The sequence below is a fragment of the Monodon monoceros genome, unplaced genomic scaffold, assembly GCF_005190385.1.
Source record: "Monodon monoceros isolate NGI ecotype Baffin Bay Population unplaced genomic scaffold, NGI_Narwhal_1 Super_Scaffold_18, whole genome shotgun sequence".
Lineage (NCBI taxonomy): Eukaryota > Metazoa > Chordata > Mammalia > Artiodactyla > Monodontidae > Monodon > Monodon monoceros.
In genome coordinates, this window is record NW_021703774.1 from 161108571 (window position 1) to 161134994 (window position 26424).

At 49.5% G+C, this 26424-nt stretch overlaps 1 protein-coding gene across 1 annotated transcript in view; it reads right to left on the reverse strand.

Moving 5' to 3' along the window:
* The window catches only part of MAN1C1 (mannosidase alpha class 1C member 1), a 131941-nt gene that overhangs the window by 56378 nt on the left and 49139 nt on the right, over nucleotides 1–26424 (reverse strand). Inside the window, exon 2 of the mRNA XM_029230604.1 lies at nucleotides 22610–22706. Coding sequence (XP_029086437.1) covers nucleotides 22610–22706 — 97 coding nt within the window. The remainder of the gene's footprint in view (nucleotides 1–22609; nucleotides 22707–26424) is intronic.

The window sequence follows — 26424 nt, forward strand, 5'->3', positions numbered from 1 at the left end:
CAAGATGGTGACTGCCTACAAACCAAGAGAAGAGGCCTCAGAATGAAACCCACCTTGCCAGCACCTTGATGTAGGACTTCCCAGCCTCCAGAGCTGTGAGAAATAAATTTCTGTTGTTTAAGCCATTTTAACATGTGGCATTTTATTATGGCCCTTGAGCAGACTAATACACACAAGATAGACTATGTGTTTGCTCTCTGAGGGCAAGGCCTAAGCCCTCCTGTTCATCCCCATAATCCTTGCACCTAGCTCCAGAAGGCTTGTTGTGGGGTCTCAGGTATTTGCTGAAGGAAAGAATGAAAGACTGATGTAACAGAAGTCCGAGGTTTCACAGGCCAGCATTTGCCTATCCTTTTGGTTAACAGGTCCCCAAACTGCTTTCTGGGGTGCCTCCCCTCCTCCCTCACTTCTAGTCTACGCTCTTCTTGGGGTGGGACTGTCTAGATGCCCCACAGTGGGGATGAGTGATCTAGACCTCAGCCAATCCATACCTCTCATCCCTCTGGACATAAGGATATGTTAGGGACAGACAGAGCCACAGGCCCAATTAAAGCTTGTCAGAGCTAATCTTGGGACTTCAAGTGAACAATCTAGAAACAATCAAGAAAGTGGCACTAGCTCTTTTATACCACACACAAATTGAATGGATGGAAGATAAAGTAGCTGTAGCCAAATTGCTATCATCAAGGAACAGCCGATCTGAGAATGAAGCCCACTGAGAGAGAGTACAGCACAGAGACAGAGAAGGAGGAATTGAGTCTTGGTGACTTCAATTTGATGCCTGGATCAAGCTGTGCCTGAAGTCCAATCCTAGTGATTTCAACTAAGTGATCTAATTAATGTTTTGGGGGGTTACACCAAATGGGCTTGAGTCTTTGTCTCTTGCAACCCAGAGAGTACACACTAACACAATTGACCTTAAGGTCAATGTCACCCTTAAAATATGTCATCGTGGGAGCAGTGCTGCCATCTAGTACAGGGACCAGGGCACTATCGGGTTACTGCATTAACTCCACTTCCTTTCAACTGTAGCTGACTCTGAGAACTTAAACAAGGTCTTGTTGATTCTTCCTGGTATGTGACATTGTAAACCAATCTCACGTTATCAGCATTGCAAAAATTCCCCTATAAAAACACAGGAGTCTAAAATGTTAATCTGGGAATTAGTGGACATTTATCTTCTTTTGGATCGGTATAATTTCCTCCCAGGATTTTTATCTGCTTTCTGAGCCACCTCATTTACCTAAGCTTTCAAAAGCTCACGCAAAACACATAATGCACTTCAGCTACAAAAATCAGTGCTTGAGGATGTGTTTTTACCAGGACTGCTACAGAAATTTTTCCCATTGCTTTTCAGAGGCCTCACTACCAAAATTTTTATTCATGAATAAGAGCCAGAATAGTCTCACTTATAAACAAAGCTTTTCCCTAATTATCAAATCAAGGAAAATATGTAATTAAAAAATATATATATATAGTTTTTTATTTTTCAAGGGGAGATTTATATTAGTTTGGGCTTCAAACAACCCTCATCTTCCCTCCACCACCGAGACTGACTTTAATTAAAGACCATTTACCCTGGGAATGGATTGCTTGCTGCAATTTGCAGACAAATGGATTGCAGTCCTTAGATTTTGCTCAGATGACAAAAGAAGTGATTATGTTCCCTCGTCATTTCCTCACTCTGAAGGACTCTATTAAGAGAATAATTTGAACGGTCTCTCTGCTACTCTGCATTTTAAAGTGTGGTCTATTTCAATGCCATCAACATTTTTCCCCTTTAAAAAATGAGTGATGTTTAAGAAAAAATGCCAGCTGGGTGTCTATTTGAGGAGGGGCTGCAGGAAATGAGAAGGTTTATATAACTCTCTCTGAAGCCCCAGTTGCTTGCAAGTGCATGGGTAACCTGTAGCTTTGTTTTGTGGCTACAAATAGCAGACAGAGATAATCTTAGAGCACAGGAGGAGACTAATCAAATCCACACACCAGCTCTGGACACCTAGTTCTATTTTTCCACTTCCCGGCTGCCCAGTGCCGGAGGGGTTTGGACGGGGCCGTCTGACTCTGGAGCCACGGAGTTTAAATGGAACTGTCAGGCCCTAAGGCTTCCTGATTCATATGTGGTCTGAAAAGAGGCCCATGGATCTGCTGAAGGAAGCCCAAACCGTAGGGAGGTCACTGGTGATAAAACAAGCCCAGGGGTGCCTCCTCCATGACCCCACGAACACCGGCGTGCTGTGTTATAATGCCTCACGCGTCTGTTATCCTGAAGGACTGAGGGTGCTTTGAGAGCACGGGCTAGTCTACCTCCTTAGAGCTTAGCTCAGTATCTGGCACACAGTGGTGCTCAATAAATGCAGAGTGAGTAACAACATGTCCTTTAGTTCTGTCCGTTTGGAGCTGAGCTCAGCACCAACACTGACTGGGTACTTGGGCAATCTACCCCAAATCCAGGAAAGGCATATCTAGCCTTGGCCTGAGACGATGGGAATTCAACGTCCTTCTTTCACTCTGATCCATGAACTATTTGATTTTAGAGATTTTAGAGCAGGGAGGAATCTGAGCGTGGTGGACTGCAAAAACATCTTGATTCTCCGCCCTTCCCTGAACCCATGCCTTTGGCAATGTGACTCAGCAACTGCTTTCATCAAGAGATGGAGTCCTTCTCCTCATCCCTTGTATCCTGGCTGGCCTTTTAACTTGCTTGGCCAACAGCATGTGAAGGAAATAACGGTGTGCCTTCTGAGCCTTGGTCTTAAGAGGATATGCATGCTTCCACTTGTTCTTTTAGACCCTTGTGTCTGCCATGAGAAGAAGTTCAGGTCCACACGTAGCAAAGCTAGGTCATCCAACCAAGGCCATCCTGGACCTAAGGGCTCCCAGGTGACTTACCAGCTGACCACAGATGTATGAGTTAGCCCAGCCAAGACCCACAGACTCATGAGAAATAATAAATGGTTTTGTTTTAAGTCACTAAGTTTCAGGATGGTTTGTCACACAGCAATAGCTCACTGATACATAGAGCTCAGCATTCCAAACAAGTGGGCACCCTGAAGCCCAGAGGGGGAGAGAACTTTCCTAAAACCACATCTGCCAGTGACAAGAATCCACATATGGCAACCACTCACTCAGGGCCCTTCCAACTATACCAAACACTGATCTTTCTTTAAGTACCCATTTCTTTTCATCTTTCTAAGTCATCAGCGCTCGGGTTCTGAACAAAGGGCAGGGGCAGGTATGTGATGGTCACCGAGCGACCATAAAAAGGCAAAGTACACATCATTAGTTTCCAGCTCACTACCTCTGAGGTTCTAGAATCATGCTCCTAGGAGGCCATTGGGTTCCCACACATTGTAACCATCCGTTCTGCCATGAGAATCAAACCACAGTGGTCTTTTCCCAATTTGTAAAAAATTATGGAAATCAATAGGACTTTTAATATTAATAGTAATTTATAAAAGGCACTTAGAACAGCACTTGGCACACAGTAAGTGTTCAATAAATGTAAGTTACTATTATTGTTAAATTCTCCTCTCGCACTTTTTTCTTAAACCTTTGGCGCCTCATACCATGTGTCAGTCAGCAGGCAAAACATATGGATAACAAGTCACAGCTAACATTCATTGAGCATCTGTGCAGGCCAGGCCTTCTACATAAGTCACTGAAGTTAACCGTCACATTTCTTTGAGGTACCAACCCCATCTTACAGATGAGGAAACCAAGGCTCAGTGAGATGAATTTGTCCAAGGTTAGTAAAGCTGGGAAGTGGCTAGACTCATACCCCAGCTGTCTGACGCAAGCCTGGGGCAGCACACACCATGATTATTCATCTCTGTTCTCTCTCATGCTTAGCCTAGAGTGAGGAATGAACAAAAGTACAGAGTGAATAAATACATTTCAAGAATTCGAAGAAGATAGTGTCTCCCTGCCCCACCCCAAGAAGGGCTGAAATTAAAAAGACTGACAATCTGACAATATTAAGCACCGGTGAGGATGTGGAACAACTGGAACTCTCATGCACTGTCCCCCCAACCGCCAATCTCAGGCTCTCATACTTGAAAGGACATTTACTGTAACCAAGAGGTCAGGGCAGCAACCATGTCTGATTGACTGACACAACTAAAGAGGCTTACAGAGCCCTGGTGAAGTGCATGGGCTTCAGATTCCCATGTTCCTGGGCTCAGGAACATGCAAGTGTCCAAGCCCCAGGTGATGCTGAATGAGTAAGAAATTCACCAGGGACTTTCTTAGATACTTTCCAAGACAGTGGCTCTTTGGTACTGTCTGGGGATTGAACTCCCCACCACCCCAGTTCTAAGATCACATATGCCGTTGTCCAACATTTTACATTTAAAAAATACTGTCATATGATTCTTCTTGTTTAATCCTTCTAACTCTAACCCTTTGAGGCTGGCCAGAGTTAGGAAATGGTATCCCCATTTTACAGATGAGGATACTGAGGTCTGAGAGGTAAATTTCTGACCTAGGATCACAGAGTCCTCCTGCCTGACTCAATCCAGTGTTCTTTCTACTATATATCTCATAAATAAGGTGGGGTGGGGAACAGAGAGATGGGGAGAGAGGGGGTTATTACTACAGTGCTCCTGGCACGAAGTTAGGTGCTTTTGTGTGCTATCACCACAACCAGGTGAGATGGTATTATGCCCATGTTACACATGAGGAAACAAATTCAGGGAAGCTGAATGATTTGCCCAATGTGATGATAATAACAAATGGCAAAGCAAAATTCAAACCCAGGTTTTGAATCTCCACAGCAGTAGGCAGAGACCTACTTTCTAGAAACAGAGTTTATTGGGGTCCCAGTCTGGTGAGTGACAACAAATTAGCAGGATGTGACAATGCATGGTTCAGGCTCCGACTCCTAAAAGCAGCTCTCAGATGGGAGGCTAGAGCTGCTTGAGGCTGGGCAGCATCGGGGAATGTGAGCTAGTCTCTCAAAGGAACCACCTGGAAAGAAATGAACCATTTATGCTATTCCAGTAGGTTTGTTTTTTAAAAAACATATACGTTTTGAGGTCAAATAAAATGAGGCTGTCAGTCTGGAGGGATGAAAGGCTGTCCGGAATTACGGCTCCAGAATGTCTTGTTATCTCAGGCCATGGTCTTTGGGTTCTGCCCCAAAATACTTATTTCGACTGGACACCTTCACCTCTTCTGCGCTCTGGGGAAAATTCATGTTACTGGTTTTGGGAAACAGGAAGAATCTGAGGTCTGCAGCACAGCTGTCACCAACCCCTGGGACACCTTTTCCATCAACCAAGCTCTGGCCCACCTGTTTACAGCATCTAATGCTTCACAGAGAAATGAACAAAAACAGCTTCTCTACAGTTGGTCTGAGACTTCTGACGTGGTCCATCCCAGTCACCCGCAGATAAGAAGCGGAAGCTGAGAGCCTGCATCGGGGCAGGGGCTGGAGGCCTCTTCCTTTCTGCTCCCAGCGCTTGTTTCCCAACATCTGCCTCTTAACAGTTTGTCGCTGTCTTCCCTGGGAGATACGAGCCATGTCAGACCAGGACCCAGGGCTGGCTTTTCTCTGAAATCTCCAGCATCGAATCCAATACTTGGAGCTCTGTAGGAGTTCCACAATGGCTCGTTGAATAAACCAATGAATGAATGAATGGTACGTCCTGTCCTGTGACTGCTTCCCTGTACCAGGGGCCTGGCTGGTGATGACGACTGTGATGATAATGATAAGGAGGGAGAGGCGAAGTTGTCGTTCAAGGTTACAGCAAAGTTCTGGGCAGGGAGAAGGGACGCTGACCTTCCCAACCTCAAAGACTGCAGTAGTTTTTCCCAGTTGGCCTACACCCTTTCGAAGCCCCCCAAATGCATTTTCTTCCCCAGATCAAGTTACTGCAGAGGCAAACCAATTCTCTGGTTAAGTAAAAAGAACGTGAGCAGATTATCTATTGATTGTCATCCTCCCATGTTTTACGGATAAAGACCCCCTACCTGGACTCTGCATGGAGCGCTGATAGGCCAACTGGCTATGGGATGGGAGGTCCAGAGGCCAGAGCCTTGAATGGGCTGATTTTAGCGCTTCAGAAATCTCTGCTGTGTGTGATGGCTTTCTACATTGGCATTTCCGCTCCCTGGGTTTTAAAGAATGAGAAATCTGTGGCTGATCACATATTCAGCAACCAAATGCACTTATTCGAAGACCTAAATTGCAGAAATAACTCGCGTGATTAGTTGAATGAATATGAGTCAGATCATCAGGCTCAGTCTATGGATAAATCAGGAAGAGATAACTGGGCCCAGTGGAGGGCAAGCCCTCCCCATCAGTCTCTTCTGCTGGGCCAAGACACACTTTCCCTGCGAGGTGGCCAAGGTGGGAATCCTTGAGCCTCTGCTCCTCAGAGACGCTCTGCCTTGTTCTGCTTATGTACCAGGCCCAGCCACACCCCAAGCCCCAGCTCCAAGGCAGAGCTTCAAGTTCCGAGGCAGCTGGACCTCTGATTATTTCCAAAGGGAAGATCCACTGACGATGAGCCAGCCCCAGTGAGGGACATGAGAAGAGGGCCCTGGCCTCACCCCGGGCCCAGAAGCCTGTCCTCCTAGTGCTCACTGGTGAGTTCCCGCAAAACAGGCCTTCCCTTCTAGGCTCTGGCCTTGGATTTGCCCAGTCCAGCAGCATTCTCATCAAACAAATCTCCATATCCCTTGCGCATGCCCGACTCTCCCAGAGTGGCCTCCAAGGATTCCCCCAGCCAGAGCCCGGGTCCCACATGGAACCTGCTCCAGGAGGAGCACAGAGCCTCTAAGCACAGCGCATGCTCAGCCCAGCCATACCTCAGCCCAGCCTGCAGGCCGGCCAACCCTGCTGAGTTGTGCAGAGACCTCACAGCTTCCCTAAAGTGGGCCTCCAGTCACCTCATCTTCCTTGCTCTGGATGGCTCCCAAGAAGCTACCTCCCAGGGACAGAGAACCACATCTACGTCATAGTGGCATGACACAGACACCACCAATTCTTCCTTTCCTGTTCCTATTATGCAACTGTGGGTGTGACAGGACTCCGAGAGGCCAGGCCTCAAGTATGGCAGTCACAGAGTAAAGAGCTGGAGGAGACAAAGTAGGGAACAGGTACCTTTAAACCATTCAGTGGAAGGCTATACAGACTTAAACTTTTCCATGGAAAGGAAAAGGATCAAAGAGCTTGGGTTCCAATCCTGGCTCTGCAGTTTGCCAGCTGTGTGACCCTGGCCAAAGTACATAACCACTCTGGGCCTCAGTGCCCTCATCTGTAAAATGTAGATGTTTCTGTATAGAATTATTTGTAGGAGTCAATAAATAACATATTTAAAGCACTCAGTAGAGTGGCATGTGGTAAATAGTTGAACATGTTAGCTAGTCCTGTACTAAAAACTTATCCTAAGAAAACATTAGGACAAGTATGCAAAGATTAGGGAACTGAATTAGAAAGATTCTAGAATGGCAAAAAAAAAAAAAAAATCAGAAATAACCTAAGTGTAAAGTAATAGGATAAGAAAAAAATATACAAAATGTATGTGTATATATATCATGTGTGTGAACATGAACATATATATATATATATATATATATACGTGTGTATATGTACATATATACACATATAGTCTGTCCATACAATAGACTACGACGTAGCCATTAAATACGACAATATAGTTGTTCAGTGTGTAACAGCTTGAAAAGGTGATCACAAAATGCTGTTAAGTGAAAAAGCAGGTCACAAGACAGTATTTATCATATGATTCCATTTATTTAAAAATACATATTTATCTCTATTCATTTATATGGGGACATAACTGGAGAGACACACAAAACTATGGGTCACCTCTGAGTGACGGAACTTCGGGAGCCTTTCTTTCTGGTTCTTATTTGGAGTTTCTAATTTCCCTACAATGGGCATATACTACATTTATTTATCTATTTTTTTAAAGGAAAAAAGAGATGGAGTAATTTTAAGGCTAGAAAAGGATTTTCATACTCAGATAATTCCAACATGGATAAAAGGATTTGTTCAAACTTCATTACTCTCCAACTGAGAAGAGGCATGAAGAATGGCAGCCTTAAGAGAGAAAATCCCACGTTTCAAGGTTTAGTGTCTGAGAAGAGTAGCTTAAAAATGAGAGTGTCTCCGTCCATCCTTATACGTCCTTCCCCATCGCTCTCCATCCCTTGGGACACCAACCTTGAAAGTCAGCAACAAACCAGACACAGAATATGCCTCCCTCGCCAGGAACACAAAATCAGAGTATCAGAATGACAACGAATTTCTATTTTACCTTGCAAAGAGACGCTTCCCGCTGAGATGGGAAAATCTGGGGCACAAATCAGCTCTCTGGAAGGAGACATTTTCACAGGATCAGCTGGAGGTCGGGGAAAACTGCAAAGTCTAAACATTCATGTCATAACTTTGTCAGCTGTGTTGAAGTTGACAAGATGCTTACCCAGCACCTCAAGTCATACGCCAAATTGAAGTGGTTAAATGCGTAAGCTATAATAACCACTGAGATTCTTTAGCAAGCCTGTGCCCAGCAGCCTGCCGGCCTCTGCTCTCCACACTGGGGGGCTGCACAGTGCCACTGCCCATGATTGGGTCTCAGGACAGGAGCAACTGGTTTGCTCACCTGCCCATTTCCAGCATCTATATTGCGGCCCAGTGCTGGCACTGGATGTAAGGGTCAGTCAGAAGCTGTGCCTACCTTGAGGAAGCAGGTTATACTACAGAGCGTGTTCTTCAAAGAGAAAAACACAAATCCAATTTATTTCACAAAGGGAACATCCGGGGTTGGAGGCAAGAAGGAAGATAAAGGGGATGGATGGAGAGAGGCTGTCCTGCTACTCAGCCCTGGGAGAGAGACAGGGGCCAAGGTCTCCTAGTGTCCTGGCTGGTTCCGACCATCAGAGAAGGGAGTGGAGATGTGCCGAAGGGGCAAGGAGCCGGGTCAGTGTGCCAGGCAGGGGTCTGCGGGGGGCTGGGCAGTGGGATGAACTCCAGTGGGGGAAGATGGGGCCCCACCAGTGCCCAAGGAGATGGACTCTTTGTGATGATAAAGCTCCTTTGAGGTTTTTCTTATCAAAAGCAGCCAAAATCCTCTCCCTGGCTCCACAGGAATGTGGGGCTGACATACATCCACACCCCCAGCCCCTTCTCAACCATACTTCAGAAACAGTTCAAAGTTACACTGAGAATATCCTGTTACCTGGGGGTAGGATTAGTTCCCAAGTACCATGTGGCCAGAAGGGACCCCCTTTTCACAACTGCTTTGCCTACCATTTGCAAATGCCATGCTCACTGAACATCTGCTGGATGAAACCCCTAGACGTGCTGGACCCACTCACACCATATGGCTGCTCTCCAGGCCACCACAGCCTTCCTGCTGAACTGGGGGCTGGCCTGCCACATCCAATAAAGCGAGACCCCCCACCCAGGTGACAGACTCAGCACTCACAGTGGCGCAGAGGGCTTGCCCTTGCCAATGGCGCCACCTGGGCTAATGGGTCCGCAGGAGGGGGACTGATCACTTCAGGAACAATGTCCTTTAGGCCCAGGAAGGTCCTGTGGTTCCTAACCCGGCTCGTGTATCAGAACCACTAGTGGAGATTCTACTCTTAACACAGGTCCCTGGGCCAGATCCAGACCCACTGAATCAGAATTTCTGGGGATAGAGCCCAGAAGTCTATGTTTGCAAAAGCCTACAGGTAATTCTGATGCTTTTCCCTGGTTAAGAGCTACAAGTTGGCCCACACTACTCATTTCATAGATAGCAAGACTGCCAGGGAGAGGGGAGAAAGTGTGTTGTCCAAGGTCGCACAGACAGTCACTGGCAGAGCAGGGAGAGGACCCAACCCTCCTGCTTCCCTGGGCAGCTCTGACCATATTAATGGTAAAGGTGATGATAACAGCAGCTACTGTTTCGTGGTCCTGCCCTGAGCCCTTCACACGTATTAACTAACGGAATGCTCACAACCACCACTCTGTGAGGTACACGCTATTATTCTTGTTTTTTCTAGGAGAGAAAACTGTGGCACAGAGAGGTTAATTTAATCACCCAAGGTCACACAGCCAGAAAATGGTGACCAGGCAGCCTGGTGCCAAACCTGTGCTCCCAACCAGTTGGTGTAACTGCCTTAAATCACCAGGATCCTTTCTCAGGTTTTGCTTCCTCCCCAGCCATTGTGTTGAGCTTCAGGCTCTGGGATGTTTTGGGGGCTGGTCTCTGTGGAGCTGCCCAGCTTTGCACCCTGAAGGGGGAGGCAGAGTCACATCCCCCACCCTGGGAATGTGGGGGAGCCCAGAGAGGCTGTCTCGCTCGCCAAGGGATTTGCTTCTGCACTTACATCTGGGGCTGGGTGTGCCTCATGTCCCAGGAATTCAAGGCCTTTCAGATGAAGGCACATCCCCAGTGGAAAGAAGGACCCCGCTGTGGATTTGGGCAAGAACGGGAGAGGCGCTTTCCCCAGTGCAGCCCCTGTGTGACATCTTCTCAGACGGTGGCGAGTGTCGTGCGATAGCCTCGCCCGAGGTCTTCGGGATTTTGTCCTCCTTGGTTTGGGGAAGACAAGTAACTACCTTGGCTGCACTTTTACAGCCTAATGCAGGGAAGAGGGATGCAATGGACCAGGGCCGAGCCATGTCAACAGAACGTCACAACCTCCTTTTAAACAATAAACACATACAGACCCTTCTTTGCCCTTCACCGTTACCTCTGGACACCCCAAAGGGCCCTCTGGGCCTAATGACATGCTGGTGTCACACAAAGCAGGTGACGTAGGGACTCCTGGCCTGTGGGGGGCTCACAGTCCCTGGGGCAGAGGAAACAGGACATGGGGTCTTCGGAGGCAGACAAGCCTGCATTGGAACCGCCGCTCTGCCTCTTTGCAGGCTTGGGTTAGTTATTCCTCTCAGAGCCTCAGTTTCCTCATCACACTGACACCACTTCAAAGAGGCACCGTAAGGGAAAACGAAACTCCCGAGAAGGTGCCTGTGCTGCAGGTGGGCACCTGCAAGGCCCTGCCGGCCCAGCTGTAACAAGAGACAGAAAACCCAAGCTGTTGGTAGGGTTACTGCCAGCTTTCCTGACAACAACGAGAAGGAAGGGGATCCTTCCCGACAAGTCAGCAGTTGCAGGCTTTCGGAACCCTCACCTGGTGAGGAAGACAAGGATGCAGGGCTGCTTATGACTTTCATGGGCCCTACCTTTGTAAAAAATATTAAAAACGCTCTTTTACAATTGCATTGGTATAAAGAAGCTGGATTCATTATTTTATATTTGTTATTATATTCATATTTTTCTTCTGATTTTAAAAGAAATTAAAATACTTTTGTGAGGGAATTGCCTGGCCATCCAGTGGTTGGGACTCGCGCTTTCACTGCCGCGGGGGTCAGGGTTCAATCCCTGGTTGGGGAATTAAGATCCTGCATGCCGCGTGGTGCGGCCAAAAAGAAATAAATAAAATAAAATACTTTTGTGAGCCCTAGGCACTGTGAGTAAGGGAGAGGTTCAGCCCTGTGCAGGGAATGCCTGGCTGGCTGCTGGCTGCTCAGGCGAGGTTTCTTCCCTTCAAGGCTGCAGCCCTCCCCTCCCCTCCCCCGCCACCTGCCACCAACCACCCTCCCCTCTCTGAGCACCCGCACTCCACCCAGCAGGACCACCTAAGCTTGGTCTGAGCTGTTCCCCTGTCTGTAACAGAGACCTCATGGCTGTCTGTCAAAACCTACCCCCTGCGCAGCTCTGGGGTAGGATCCAGCCCCTCCCATAGGACTCCTCTCCAATGCCGCCGTCTTTGTGATTCCCCAGCAATGAAACGTGGGGAACTTTGCGAAAACTTTTCTTGCTCGGCACCTCTCAGTAGATGCTGACACTCTCTTGCAGCCGTGCCGCTCGGGCACACGTTCTGTCTGACCCACAGGCAGACTTCACTCGTCTTTTCTCCAATGAGCTCACCACGTCTTGTTCTTTTCTGCACCCTCTTTCCCTGCTCCAGATCCAGCTCAGAGCCTGCCACATAGTAAGTACTCAAGGAGAAGTTGCAGGACTGAATGAAAACTCTCCATGTCCCCATGTGCTATCAGTTACTCGTTGCAAAACAACATGCAGATGCATTTCTGGGCAACTGCTATTTCGGGAACAGGGTCATCTGGGGAGTCGAGCCCTGGCTGCTGGAAGTAAGAAACCGGCAGGGGGCCTCCGGCACGGCAGCTCCCTCCCTCCCTGTCCTAATCATTGGCTTGGCCTTCGGTGGGATTAGACAACAGCAATTATCCCCACATGGTCTATTCCCAGAATTCAAAGTTATTGGGGGAGAAAATGCAATTGTGCTTTATCCAGCCATTAAAACAAAACAAAACAAAAGAAAACAAGAGCAGTGGATTTTAAACCGCCTTTCAGACTTGATGAAAAAACAGACTTGAGTATTAGCCCCAAATTGTGCTGACAACACACTTCCGGGTCTCTTTGTCTTCCTCCAGGCTCTCTTCAGAATTTTTCAACAATTCCTATTGATCGCTGCATGGTTCTCATGCCAACCATTTATGCTTGGGAGAGCAGCCGTCTGTGGAGCAGAGGACCAAGCTGCCTGCCTCAGAAGCCCCTGGCGGGGGGATGTGAAGTCCTGGCCCCCACCTTCCAGAGGAGTGGCCACCACAGCCAGTGCAGCACCTCTGCCTCCATCGCTGAGCCAGTGGCCCACTCGGCTGCACCAGGCTTTCATCAGCCAGGGTGAAACACACCCCAGAGTGGCCCAATCACCTACTCTTTAGGGCCTAGAAGTAACATGAGAGCCCATATGCCAGGCGCCCACGTTGTATGGTGGGGAAATGAGCTCACAGACGGAACAGGCCTTGCCTGGGTCACAGAGCAGAAGCCATTAGAAGCCAGGTCTCCTGGCTTTTGGGGTCTGGGGTGGGGAGAAAACACTGGGGAGCATTCATAGATCCCCTTAATATGCCAGCTGCTCACAGATGGTCTCTCACTATGCCCTCATCCTCTCTAGTCACACTGAACACCTTTTAGACCCCAAGGAGCCACAGTTGTGCTCAATCTCCCCTTCGAGGCCTTTGCACATGTGTTTCTGTGCCCGTGATCCCTCTCTTATGCTTCTTCATTCATGCTTCAGGCCTCAGTTGAGGCCATCTCCCCCAGGAAATCTTTCTGAAGCCCATCCCTCCAAGGATGAGTTAAGGAGCCCTTGGTGTGAGCTTGTACCTCATGGCATTCATACTGCCTTGATTGAAACTACAAGTTCATGCCTACGTCTCCTCACTAGCCTGGGACATCCACGTAGGTGTCCATCTTGGTCCCTGCTGTTTCCCGTGTCTCGAGCAGGGTCTAGTGGCACACAGTAGGCACTGAATGATCACTGGCAGATAAAGAAATGGTCTCCTGTGATCCCAGTGACAATCTGTGAGAAGGTGTCATCATCCCCATTCCACAGGAGAGAAAATTGAGGCTCAGACAGGGAAACGGGACACCTACCCAGCGGGTTAGTGGTGGAGCCAGGGTTTGGACAACTCAAGTCTTCTGACTCCAAGGTCAACATTTTCTCTATTAAGACCCCTTTCCTAGCCTAGTAGCTGAACTAAAGAAGCTCCAGTTCACGCCATCTGTGCCCGTGTGTCATAGCTGGGTGGGCTGGTGAGACAGCGTGGGGAGGGGGTAGTGAAGGAAGCCTCGGCCAACTGTTCCTTCTGTTGCAAGGGGCACTTGAGGCAGCTGGCCTGAGAGCCCCGATTCACCCGTAAGTCACGGCAGGAAGAGCAGGGGCCCTGCCCTCTCCAGAGCACGGCTGAAGCACTCACTAAATGTTAACAAAGAGACAAACAAAAACTGTTCATAGCAGCTTTACTCATAATTACCAAATGCTGGGAACAAAAATGTCCAGGAACAGTAGAATGGATACACTTGAAAGAGAATGAACCCTTCATGACATAATTATGAGTGAAAGAAAAGTAAACCATAAAAGTACATACAGTACGATATGAAATTTTAAGGCAGACAACACGAATCTAAGGTGATAGAGGTCAGAACAGCAGTGGCCCTTGGGGACCAGGAAGGGTCTGGGGGAACCTTCTGGAGGGTAACAGAAGTGCTCTCTATCTCGATCTGTGTGTGCAGATCAAGGGCTGCATCCACATGTAAAAACTCATTGGGCTGTGCACTTAAGATTTGTGCATTTTACTGTATGTAAGTTATAAGTTACATCTCAATTTTTAAAAAGTAATTAAAAAGAAAAAAAAAGAGGCTCAAGTCAAAGTACCAGAGTTCAAGTCCTGGTTATTAGGCCTTCCTGAGTCCCTGTCCCCCTTGTGCCTCTTTCCCCTCTTTCTTAGACACTGGACCAGATGGTTTCAAAGAATCCAACTGGCACAGACAGTCTGAGATTTTGCGAATTCACGTACCTATTTGTCACTGAGTTTGCTGGGAAATTTGGCAAGTGCTTGCCATCAGTGCGGTGCGAAGAAAAGAGGGCTGTCTGTCTGCTGTGGGCTCTGCCTTGTTTCCAAGGAAGGAAAGGTCTTTGTAAATTGGGCAGGAACACGTCACCCCCAGGAGGGAATGTCAGTTTCAATATGAATCATCTCATGCATCCCTAGCGACTTGCTCTGGGAATAGATACCCTGACTCACTCCTCCCCAACAGAAGCAAAACTTGCTACTAAAATTTCAGATTTCAAGAGAATCGGCATAGCCCAAATAGCCACTCAGAGGCAGAAAAAAAAAAAAAAGAGAGAAAGAAAGAAATCAGCCTAGTAACCAACCGAGAATCACAGAGAGGACAGCGAGGGGCCAGGGTGTAAACCTCTTTGTACTGAAGCCGAGACGGGGCCCGGGGCCCAGGGGAGGTCGCCGGCTCCCATGGCTGCTGGCGCCAGGACTGGGATGGGGACCCAAGGCTCCGAGCCTCGAGTTTTCTTTTTACAACAACCTGCTGCTATATTTTCTAGAGAAATAAATTATGCTCTGTGCTGGTGGGAAGCCTTTTAAACAAAAAGAAAAAGAAAACAGCTAAGATGCATCTTAATTAGAAACTGCTTGGGAAAAAAACAAATCTTTTCGGGAGGAGGGTGCAGAGCAGCGCGCCCTGAATGGTCGGCAGCCTGAGAGCGTGAAAGTCCAGCAGGCTAATTTAGAGGTGAGCGCTCTGCTTTGCTAATCACCCAGTGTGACCCGAGGGACATCCTGGTCTTTAGAAGGTGGTTGAGAAACCGTGGATGTGTCATTCAAGGCCACAGGGAGGCCCCCATGGAGCTGCAGCATCTGACCAGCAACGGCCAGTCCTATCTGTCCTTCACATGTGTGGGGTCCATATTTTTATGCAATTTCCCTCCTTGTGCTAAAGGCCATCTGCCAGTGACTGGTGCTTCTAATCCATTTCCCCCGTGCTTTGACAGCCTCTGGCCTCCAGATGGAGCAGCCGGGGCTCCCAAGACATGTGACTGCCGGGAAGATCTGCTTGTTGCCCTTAAGCCTGACCCGTTCTACCCAAGGAATTGCAACATCGCCACCTCCGAGGAGTCTGATGACAGCTCTTTCTCAAATCAAACTCAGAGCCTGGGTCAGGAATGTGCACCACGGGCCTGCCAAAATCAGGGAGCGACACAACCTGACATCGATTTTCTAAGAACTATGGATACTTGGTGTTTTGTTTTTGTTTTTCAGAAAAGAAAAAAAAAAAAAAAAGAAAAACCTCCGGAAAACAAAACTTATAAGAGCAGATATAGTATTTTCAGCCAGATAAGTCCAAGTGTCCTGCTACCCGATAAGAGAGGAGATAGGAAACGGACTGGGAAGGGTGTGTCTGCACTCAGGGAAGAAACAACCTAACGTTTTATGAGGACTTACTGGGTGCCAGGCACTGTACTGGGGCTACCTAGCCCCGCCTGCCTCCTTTTCCAGGTGAGTAAACTGAGGTTCAGAGAACTCTGTGACTTGTCCAATTTAATTCAGCTGGTAAACACCAGGGATTTGAACCCAGGCACAACTCCAAAGTCAAAACCGCTGCCACCCGGAAACAAGCACAGAGAACCGTGGAAACAGCATGGAGACCTGTGGAAACTGGGAAGCAAGCGGTTTTCACAAACTGTCTATCTGCAAAGGATGCAGTTCTCCCGGCAGCCACACTGCAGTGCAGCTCTCCGCCCACAATAAAGACCCGGTAAGGTTGGTGTGTGTGTGTCTGTGTAGGAGACTGTGAACGTTTTGCAGAAGGCACTAAGTCACATGCCAAAATGCAATTGTAAAAATGACATCTTGGGGCCTGGATTTATTCCCCCTTCAACATCATATTTGCTCTGTTTACAAGGCAAAGATTATTTTTTTCTCTTCCAAGGCCGAACATTCCCAGCCTGTGATCTGAAAAATCGTGCTGTGTTCATTTTCCCCTCTTAACTCACCCAAGGCCATAATCATCCCTTGAGATGGGGATTTGGTTGGGCAGTTCTATCAGGGATTCACCAGGCAGAGGCAGAATCCAATTTGGGGCTCTCACGGTCACGCTGGGCCAGCGTGGAGCAGAGGGACGGCGCTTCTGGCTATACAAGCACCTCTATCCTCCACAGAGAAGATGCCCAAGATCAGAGCGGCTGACTAAGCAGGACTGCTGCTCTTTCAGGGTCAGTTTGCCGATTCCTAATGCACTTTGCGATGGAGGAGGTCAAAGCAGCTGCAGAGGATGAGAGGAACTGAGCACAGCAGGACCAGGAGGAAGGGCTTAAGGGAAAACAGGGCAGGCAGAGACTGCCGGGGGCAATTCATTCGTCTGACAATATTTATCCAGAGCCTACTGTGTGCCACACACCGTTTGTTTGTTTGTTTTTTGTCTCAGGATATAATTATTCTCACAATTATTTTATAACTGATATAATAATAACAGCGGTAGCTTATAGTTAATGAGTGCATATGGGCAAGTCTACTTAAGCATATGGGCAGGTTTTACAAACATCAACTTTATCTACTCCTCACCACTGTCCTCATTGTACAGATGGAGAAACTGAGGTGCAGAGAGTTTAAGAAACTCGCCCAACGTCACATGACTAGTAAGTGGCAGAGCCGGAATTCAGACTCAGGCTGGTCTGATTCTCAAATCCATGCTCTTCTCAGCTCATTATGCTGACAGCCAACGGAATGTCTTGTAAGTAGCTGTCTTTAGGTTAATGGCAGAGATTAAACATTTTCCTATGGTGGGAGAAAAGAGGGAAATCTGAATCTTTTTCCCAGGCCCTGAATAGTCAGCTGATATCCAATAAATCATGATGCCTTCAGATGGGTGGCCGCAGACCCTGACCTGAAATACATGTCTTTCTGGGTTTCTGTGAGGGTACTGGAGTAGAAGGTGCAATACCACCAACCCTGAGACCATCCCTCTGCCCCTGCTCCCTTCTCTACAGCCACACACGTGGTCACTGGAGGACAGGGCAGCATGGTGGTCTGTGGATTGGGCTTTGGAGTCCAGCAGACCTGTGATTAAGTCTCTGCTTGATAACTGTGTGACTAAGCAAGTCCTAAACCTTGCCAAGTCTCAGTTTCCTCATCTGTGAAATGGGGATAAGGGGGTAATTTATACCTTAGCAGGGCTGTGAGGAGGACACGAGAGAATACAGCTACGGTGCCTGGTATGATGCATGTACAGGAAGCAGGTGGGCTCTTGGCTCCCAAATCATACACCTCCTGAAAGACAATTTGCTCTTGCTAGAGTTCTGAGAACGACTAGTTCCTGGTGGTGATCTGGCCAGAACCAGAGGCCTGTGCTTTGACAATCTGGCCTTGGACAATTTGGCTAATCTCAGAGTGGGTGGTGCAAAGAGCACTGGGCTGGGACTAGGCCACCAGGATTCAAATTCCACACCTACAATTAACATGCTGTGTCACCCCGGTTGAGTCCCTTCCCCTCTCTGAGCTTGGTTTCCGCAACTCTAAGATGAGGCAGTTGGACTTGCCACCAAAGGGCCTCTCTGCCGGGGACCTCTCAAGACTCTGCACCCAGTACCGATTTCCCCAATGCCAAGGGAGGATGGAGTTCTTATGATCGCTCTGAGTTCTTGGGAGGATTAATGTCATTAAGTGCTTTAAGGCTGACAGCTGGCATTGGGTATGAGCTCCCACTATTCTCCTGGAATCCCTTCTGCTGTCAGGAGGCCGATTTATTCCACAGCCTTGAACCCTAACTTTCCCCTGACTCTTCCCTCTTAAAAATTCCATTGTAAGCTGCTATAAATGAAAGGGTGAGAGGTACACTGACTACCAGTGGGCTGCCCATCCGTGATCTCTGCCACAGGCGCTTGAGGGCTGAGGGGAATAGGGCAGGAGGGATCAGGGCTGGGAAAGCCCTGGAGTCCTCACGTGGGTCCCTGGGTCCAGGAGACTGGGTCATAGCCCAGTCAAAATGGGAGAAGCACACACTGTCCTAAGGGCCTTATGTCATCCTCATAGCAGCTGAACTTGAAGAATGCTTCCTATGTGCCAGGCCTGAATATAAGCACTTCTCACAAATTAACTCATTTGGTTCTTGAAACAATCCTGTGAGTAGGTATTACTGCTGTCCCCAATTTAAGGCTGGAAACTGAGGCCCAGAAAGGTTAAGAAACTTGCCTAAGGTCACACAGATGGGCAGTGGCAGAGCAGCATGCAAATCCAAGCCATCTGGCCTCAGAGTCCATGCTCTTCGGCTGGCTTCGCCCAGCCCCTTTTACAGGTAAGGAAGCTGGGCCTCTGAGTACTGAGCCACTGTGCTTTACGGCATCACCAGCTGCTGCTTTATGGCTGGCTCCTCTACACTGCCCTCCTCGAATGTGTTCTTCAAGTGGCAGACTCACCCCTGTGACTTCACAGTGAGGAGGGCATCACCATCGAGTGCCGGCCCTGTGCCCGTGAGGAACAGGCCGCGTCCACTTTGCTGGCAGCCGCTAGGGTCTTGGGGGCATTTTCTGGCAGGACCTGCTGAGCCAGATTGCGGTAAATAGGAAGAGACTTTAACACTGAATTGCTCAGGACACAAAAACTGGCTTGAGAGGTGCCTCACCCAGAGGTCTTACTTTCAAAGTGAGAACAGATTTGGGGAGGGGCGCACGGGTGGTGGGGAGGGTAAATTCAATTTGGTGAACTGCCACACGGGGGGAGACCAGGCTCTGCAGCCGATGTCTTCGTTGCATCCCGTGTAAATCCTGCAAAGCCAGGCACCAGTGTGAGCTCGTTACTCTACCCCGTATGCAGCTCTCTTGGCCCCACAGGCCCAGGGAGGAGCCCGCAAGGGCCCGTGGCGGACTGATATACACCAAGATGCAGGAGGCTGCTCAGGGACCCTGAACATCCACTCAGCCAGGCAGGGCAGGGTGGGAACAGCTGCCATCTGACCATGCCCTGCAGGGCCCAGCCTACAGTGAGATGACCGATGACGGCGGCTGCCACAGCCCAGGAACGAGGCCACCCACAAGCCCGTGTGAGTCCAGCAAAAGAAGCCAGTGGCGTGAGAAGCAGCTTCATTCAGGCCAGTTCAACTCCTATCATCCAGAACAGTCTGGCTTCCAAGCCCCTCATGGGTCCAACCCAAACTAGAACCTCCTCCAGGTTCCTCGAATGCCCCTCAACTCTCCTCCTCTGGGGGTGTTGGCATAAGCATCTGTATCATCTGACCCATTTGTGGCGACAATAAGCGTAACTACCAGCTATTGAGATGGTTCTGTGCGTCAGGCAGGCCTTGGGCTGGGGATATGATGTTTTCATTAGTTCCACTTTACAGAAAACTCAGGCTCAGAGAACACTCAAGGTCACTCAACCAGGAAGGAGTGAAGTCATTTTGAACTTGTTGGGCTCCAGGGACCTAGAGCCACAAGCCAGTGAAGGACTGGTCACATCATTGATCGTGATCCCTTCTACGTGCCCCTCATCCTGAGAGCACCTACACAGACCCCAGAGAGGCTCCGAGGAAGGGTTGCCAGTGTACGTCTCTGCGGAGCTGGTGGACTTTTCACTGTGTCATTTATCCCTGCATCCCCAGCAGTCAGCACCGGGCATGGCACTACACGAGCAGCTGCTGGAAGAAAGCGTAAGAAAATCAAGGCTAGCTTCTCCCTGCCCCGTGCCTGGGGCCCTACCCAGGAGCCAGCCTCCCACCGCAGCTCAGTGGCTGGCTGCAGAAGGAAGGCCCTGTCTCACTGCCAGGACTGCTGCAGGCGCAGGATAAGCGGGTTCCCAGGGCCTTAGCCAAGGCCGCTCTTGGGAGACGGGGGACCTCAGAACCCTCCATGGGCTCACCTGGGCAACTGCCGACCACGCTTATTACTGTGGAAATCCTATATCACTCATCTATACTTGGCCCTTTGCACGTTCCTGCACGCTCTCATAGCAACCTGAGTGTGCAGGATGAACGAACAGGGGCCCAGAGAGGTCAAGTGACTTGGCCACACAGATAGTTCAGGGCAGAGTGAGGACTCGCTCCCAGGTCTTCTGGTTCAAGGTCCAGGTTTCTTTGCATCATTCCAAGCTGCCCACTCTTCCTGAGGCTCAGTGATGGGAAAGGCGCCAAAGGGTTGAGATTTAAATCACAGGCCCTGAGGAATTTCAGAAAATGGGACTTGGTTTAGCCCAGTTCCTCCCAGCAGTGCTCCCTCTATCCCCGTGGATGGTCGCAGCAATAGCTAAGCCCATGCTCCGCAGTTTCAGAGATCAACAGCCTCCCCCCAACCTCCACCAATTCCCTGAATATTTGCACACTGTGTAGAGAGAGAGGATTATATCCCTCATTTATAGTAGTAGCCAAAGCTCCAACAACTTTGATGAGAGCCACACCAGCCATCTTTCCCCAGGGCTGATGTGGGTGTTGGGGAAGTCTATGATCTGGACAGGTCAGGCAGCAAGCCTCTGAAACTAGAATCCACACATTTCATATTTGAGCTTAAGGAAACACCTGTCTTCCTCCCCACGACTCAGGAGTCCTCTCTCAGAGCCTATCCTAAGACAACGTTTTATGCACAAAGATGATAATTGCCGTGTTTTTTGTTTTTTGTGGTACACGCGGGCCTCTCACTGTTGTGGTCTCTCCCGTTGCGGAGCACAGGCTCCGGACGCGCAGGCTCAGAGGCCATGGCTCACGGGCCTAGTTGCTCCGCAGCATGTGGGATCTTCCCGGACCGGGGCACGAACCCGTGTCCCCTGCATCGGCAGGCGGACTCTCAACCACTGCACCACCAGGGAAGCCCTGCCGTGTTTTTTTTAATAGTGCAAAATTGGAAAGGACCTTTGTCCAACATTAGTGGGATGGTTAAACGAATTATGGCACATCCATGCAATAACTGCAACCATTAAAAATATTCTTTATGAAAAAATTTACACGAGTTAGGGAAACACATATGATGTAACATTCAGTTAAAAAAAAAAAAAGAAAAGGAAGAACATAATATTGTATATGGGTGGGGGAAGTGTACTGAAGAAAAGACTGAAAGGAAATAAGACAAGATGTGCACAGAGGCTGCATCTACATGGTAGAACGAGTTATTTTTGGCCTGCTTTACACTTTTTGATACTTTCTCTTTTCCCCTACAAGCCTATGATAATCAGGGGGGGAAAGCAGCAGCAGCAGCTACCCCAAATCACACCCCCCTACCCAAGGGGAGTGAACTGTCTGAACAGCCAGAAGCGTTGGGATGCTGCCTGGTGACATGGAGGAAGGTAGGTCCTGTGTCCCTTTTCCCGTAACACAAATACTCTGCCATACGCATGGGGGGCCTTGTAAACCTGCTTTTGAAAATTTTCTGGGGATTTTCATCTGACTTAGCTCTTTGGTTCTTGATGTCAGGAGCCTGTGTCTCTAAGGGGTGGGGAATACAGGTGATGAATTTCTGTTTCCAGCTCCCCAGATAGCTCCCGTCTCGCAGGGAAGAAGGAAGCCAGGTGCCTCCAGCATCTTTTCATGTGAAAGGCCTGCAGAGAGGGGCGCTGGTGATTTGTCCGGGAATTACATTTGATATCTAAAGCCGTGCCCACAGTGAGGCACTTTGCAATCTCTCCAGGTGAGAAGGGCTTTCGAGGCTCTGGCTGAGGAGGATCTCACGGCTGCAAAGGACAGAGATGTTGGCAAGTGTGGCTACAGGTCAGACTCAAGCTGCCAACACACAGCAGCACCCATGCTGCTCCCTAACTGTGACTGTTTGTCCACCAAGCCACCCGGCGAGAGACACACACCCAAGACCCTAAAGGCAGCGTGTGTGCCCAGCTTATCAGATACATGTTTGGTTTCTCTAGGAAAACACCCAAGATCATTTTACAGCCACTTGGAGGAGCGGATTTAAACCCAATCCTCTGTGTCCTTCAGATCTGCCCACCTTCTCCATGGCAACTAGTGTCCGTCACTCACTGCCCCCACTCACATTTCCAAGTTTGTCTGCTCTGAAAATTAACAACAGGTGCATATAAAGAAGTGTGTGAGGTGAGGGAGAAGCATGTGGGTTTCCCCCAAACCTAGAAGGCTCACAAGCCTAGACAACCCTGGAGGAAGTCAGACTTGGGAGCCCCCAGCTCTGGAGAAACAGGGACATAGCTCAGGAGAGAAAAAGTCAAAAATGAAATTCTGCTCGGCCCCCAGGGGCAGGGGGTCTTCCGACGTCAGCTCACCGAACATGTTGCCCTCGTAGCCGTCTCTTGTGAGGGGCCGGAGCTCGTTTTTCCCCATCGCATAGCGCTTGTAGCTCTGCCAGGCGAACTGCATCATCTGTAAGAAAGAGCAGAAACAGACCCTGAGCGTGGAGATTCCCAACAGCGCGGGCTGGCCACCTGGCCTTGCCCTTTGCAACAGGGTTTGAAACCACATTATAAAAACAATCTTCCACATTGAGAAAGACGACTTCCTCTTATCATTGTTCTATTCATAGTTATGCCTGGAAGGCTGTCCTCCTCCGACAGCCCCACGCGTCCTGCATCTACCCATAGATTCCTCAGAGAAGGCACAAAAGGCACTAAGTACATTCTAGCCATCCATCAGTGCCAAAGTGAAAAGCCACCTCTTCCATGAAGCCTTCCCGGACCTAAAGTGACCCTCTGAATGGAAGGAAACAAAAATCAACGAGGGATGCCTGTTAGAATCTAACAGAACCGTCCCTTGAGCTAGGGGTTGCTAACTCCATTTTGTAGATAAGGAGACAGGTCGAGACATGAGGTAACTCGCCCAGGATTACCCAGGGAGTGAGTGAGCATGCTGGGAATTGAACCCATGCCCTCTGGCTCCGAAGCCTTAGGTCTGTCCCCTAAAGTCATTGCTTGACTCTCTTTGAACTCCTCCTGCACTTGGCTTGACCCAGGCTGGCTCTCCCAGGCCTCCTAGCACCCCAGCTGGTCACTGTTAGTTTTTGTTTTACTGGTTCTGGACCACAAACTCTTTGAAGCCAGAAACTACATTTTCTTTGCCTCAGTTCCCCCAAAGCACCCTGCACAGGGCTTGGCAATGAGTATCTGTCAGCTTTGTCACCCAGTGCATGCATGAGTTCTTACTACATTAAGGCAACTATGTTAGCCCCTTGGCAGCATCGCAAGCACACAAGCACCTTTGTCTCCTAACTGCACTTAGCACTGGAGGCTGGAGGAACGCAAGGCAACAATCTGTCCCCAGCCCTGCTCTCCCGCCCCTCCCCAGGGTCTCCCTTTTGCCTCTGATGGCAGGCTGCAGAAGAAGGACAGCAGAGCAGGCCTCTGCGGTGACCATGGGGCTGAGAAGGGAGCCAGCCCAGGCAGCGGAGGCACAGCTGAAGGACAGGCAGGTGGGGGGCAGCCTGGTGTCGTGGAGAGAACTCAGGCTTCGGGGCCGGGAGGCCCGGGTTCTAATCCTACCCCTGCCACTAGCTCTTTGACTTTGGCAAGCAACTGAATGTCTCCAAGCCTCAGCTGCCTCATCTTTGAGATGGGAATAACAAGGGCTGCTTTGCCACAATCCTGAAAGGTTTAAATGAAAGCAAGTAGCTGGAAATGCCCAGTTTTTGACTTCACACAGCAAGTGATCAACAAACACGAGTCCTCTTTCCTGCTCAGCCTTTAAAATACCCATCTGGTTCTCCAAGCCTCATCCACCCACCCCTCTTTCATCCACCTTATTAGTTCTCAGACTTTGGCGTGCATCAGAATCACCTGGAGAGCTTGTTAAAACAGGCTGTTGGGCCCCATCCTTGAGTTTCTGATCCAGCAGGTCTGGGGTGGGGACTGAGATTCTGTCTTTCTAACACATCCCCACGTGGTCCATGGGCCACATCTGAGAACCAGCAGTCTACTATATGTGTTTATTTCTATTTCCCAGCTCACTTCCAGACACTGTCTGGCACCCTTCTGCTTTTCTCCTTCCATCTCCCAGCCCACCTTCCTGCCTCAGCACTGTCTTTCTGGACATCGCCACCTGCGTTCTCCATGCTCTGCCACTCCTAGTGCCAAGGTCTAGCAGCCATCTCTTCCAGGCACACCTGGACAGTAACCATTGCCATGCTCATCCCTGGGGCCAAAACACACAGACCAGGAGGGCAGACCTGACAGGTCTGTGGCCTGGGCTCTCCGTGAAATGGCAGAATAATCTAGTACCATCTCTCCACTTCATAGATGATGAAACTGAGGCTCAGAGATGGAAGGTGGTCAGGGTGGCACGGCCAGCAGGGCTGGAATACAGCTCTTTCAACTCCCAGGCCAGCAGACCCCACCCCCATGCTTGGCCTGATGTGTGGCTTCCCAGGAGACACACATGCAAATGTCACGGTACTGCGTGCCAAGCACCTGACACAGGTTTTGAGCCCTGGTTCCATTCCTTGGTTATTTTCTACTTATCTTGAATTGGCAATAAGGGAAACTAATTGCTGGGTATGAGCGCTTAAGGGAGACTGGCCTCCTCCCTCAGTCTCTCTTATTCTGGGGGGGGCGGGCCTCGATTAAGTCAGTGTGAAGGGAGGGAGGGGTGGGGGATGGGTAGGGGAGCAGCAGGAGGCTGTTAACACAGAAATGGCAGCAGGAAAGCAGGAGCAGAGGTCTGGAGGGGGAGGACTGCACCCTACCCCCAAACCCCACCTGCTTGAGAGAGAGAGAGAAGTGGGTGTGCAGGAGTAATTAAGAGAATCATGGGTATCTACATGTTCTCAAAGGAGCTGTCACTGCAGGGACGTGGGGATGTTGGAACGTGGCCCGTTCTCACAGTCATCCACATCAACGGAGAGGAAGGAAGGCACAAATAATCCCTGTGTCGCTTGGGACAGGATTCAGAAGGCAATTAGAGCTGCTCTCACACACACACACGTGCACAAGGACACACAGACCCTCGAACGCTAATCCTTGTGTCTCCCACCTCGGGTCGCAAGCCCAGGCGCTGGATAAGCGGGGATGACGGGGAAAGTCCCCAGCCAGGTGGTCCTTACTTCTCTTCCTAATGCGCCCCAACCTACCAGGTGTCCTAGCCTGTGCTCGGCCGCAGTTTGGGCTGCAGCCATGGTGGGACTGCTCCCCCGGACCCCCCCCTCCACTTTCCTGCCAACTGCTTATCTTCCTTCAACTCTCAGCTGAAAGGGTACTTTTGCAGGGAGTCCTCCTCCCCAGCCAGGCCCCCACGACCTCCCCACATTCCTGATGTCAGGTCCCACAGCAGCCTGCAGTTAAACTCTTATACTCGCAACTATTTGGTCAGTGCCCCCATCCCCTAGTCACTGCTGCGTGCCTGGCAACTCACCAGGGGACTGACACATAATAGGTGCTCATTAAGTATTTGCTCAATGAAAGTAAGAACAAACAAGAAAATTGGCTCTGGAGCTTAACACATGGCTGGGAGACTTGATGTGTGGACCACACACATCACAGGTAAAATAGGTAATGGGTCGGGGGGATGGGGTGGGGGGGGGCTTCTGAGTAACAGAGGTGCTCAGAAGAAGGCAAGCGTGTGTCTCAAGGGGAGCTTCACGGGCACCCAAGTGTCCTGATGGGCAAGTAGGATTGTGAGGGGCACAAGAAGAGGATGACCTACAGAAAGGCTAATCTCACTCTGGAACTGGTGATATGTGCCTTGGGCAGCCCCTGGACTTGCCTTTAGAGACGGACAGTCCCTGGCTTCATGTTTAGGCAGTTCTAAGGCTTCAAAGAACTCAGGCCACCTCCTGCCCCATGCAAGTTCCTTAAAAAGACTAAGTAACCTCTCTTTGAACACCCCCAGTGAAAGGGTGCTTACCTCTTTAGCAGGCAGCTCATTCAACTGCAGAGTTTCACAACGTTCTTTCTTAATCAATCTAAATCTGCTTTCCCTACGGGCCAGGAGGAAGACAGCTCATATGCTCCCACCACGGATCTTCATCCAAGGGCAGCCAACTCTCAAGTCACCTTAGGCTGCCTGTTGGCCGGCTGAACAGCCCGGCTCCTTCAACAGATCGCCTGATGGCAGAGCTCTAAATCCCCTGAAACTGCAGATATACATCACAACG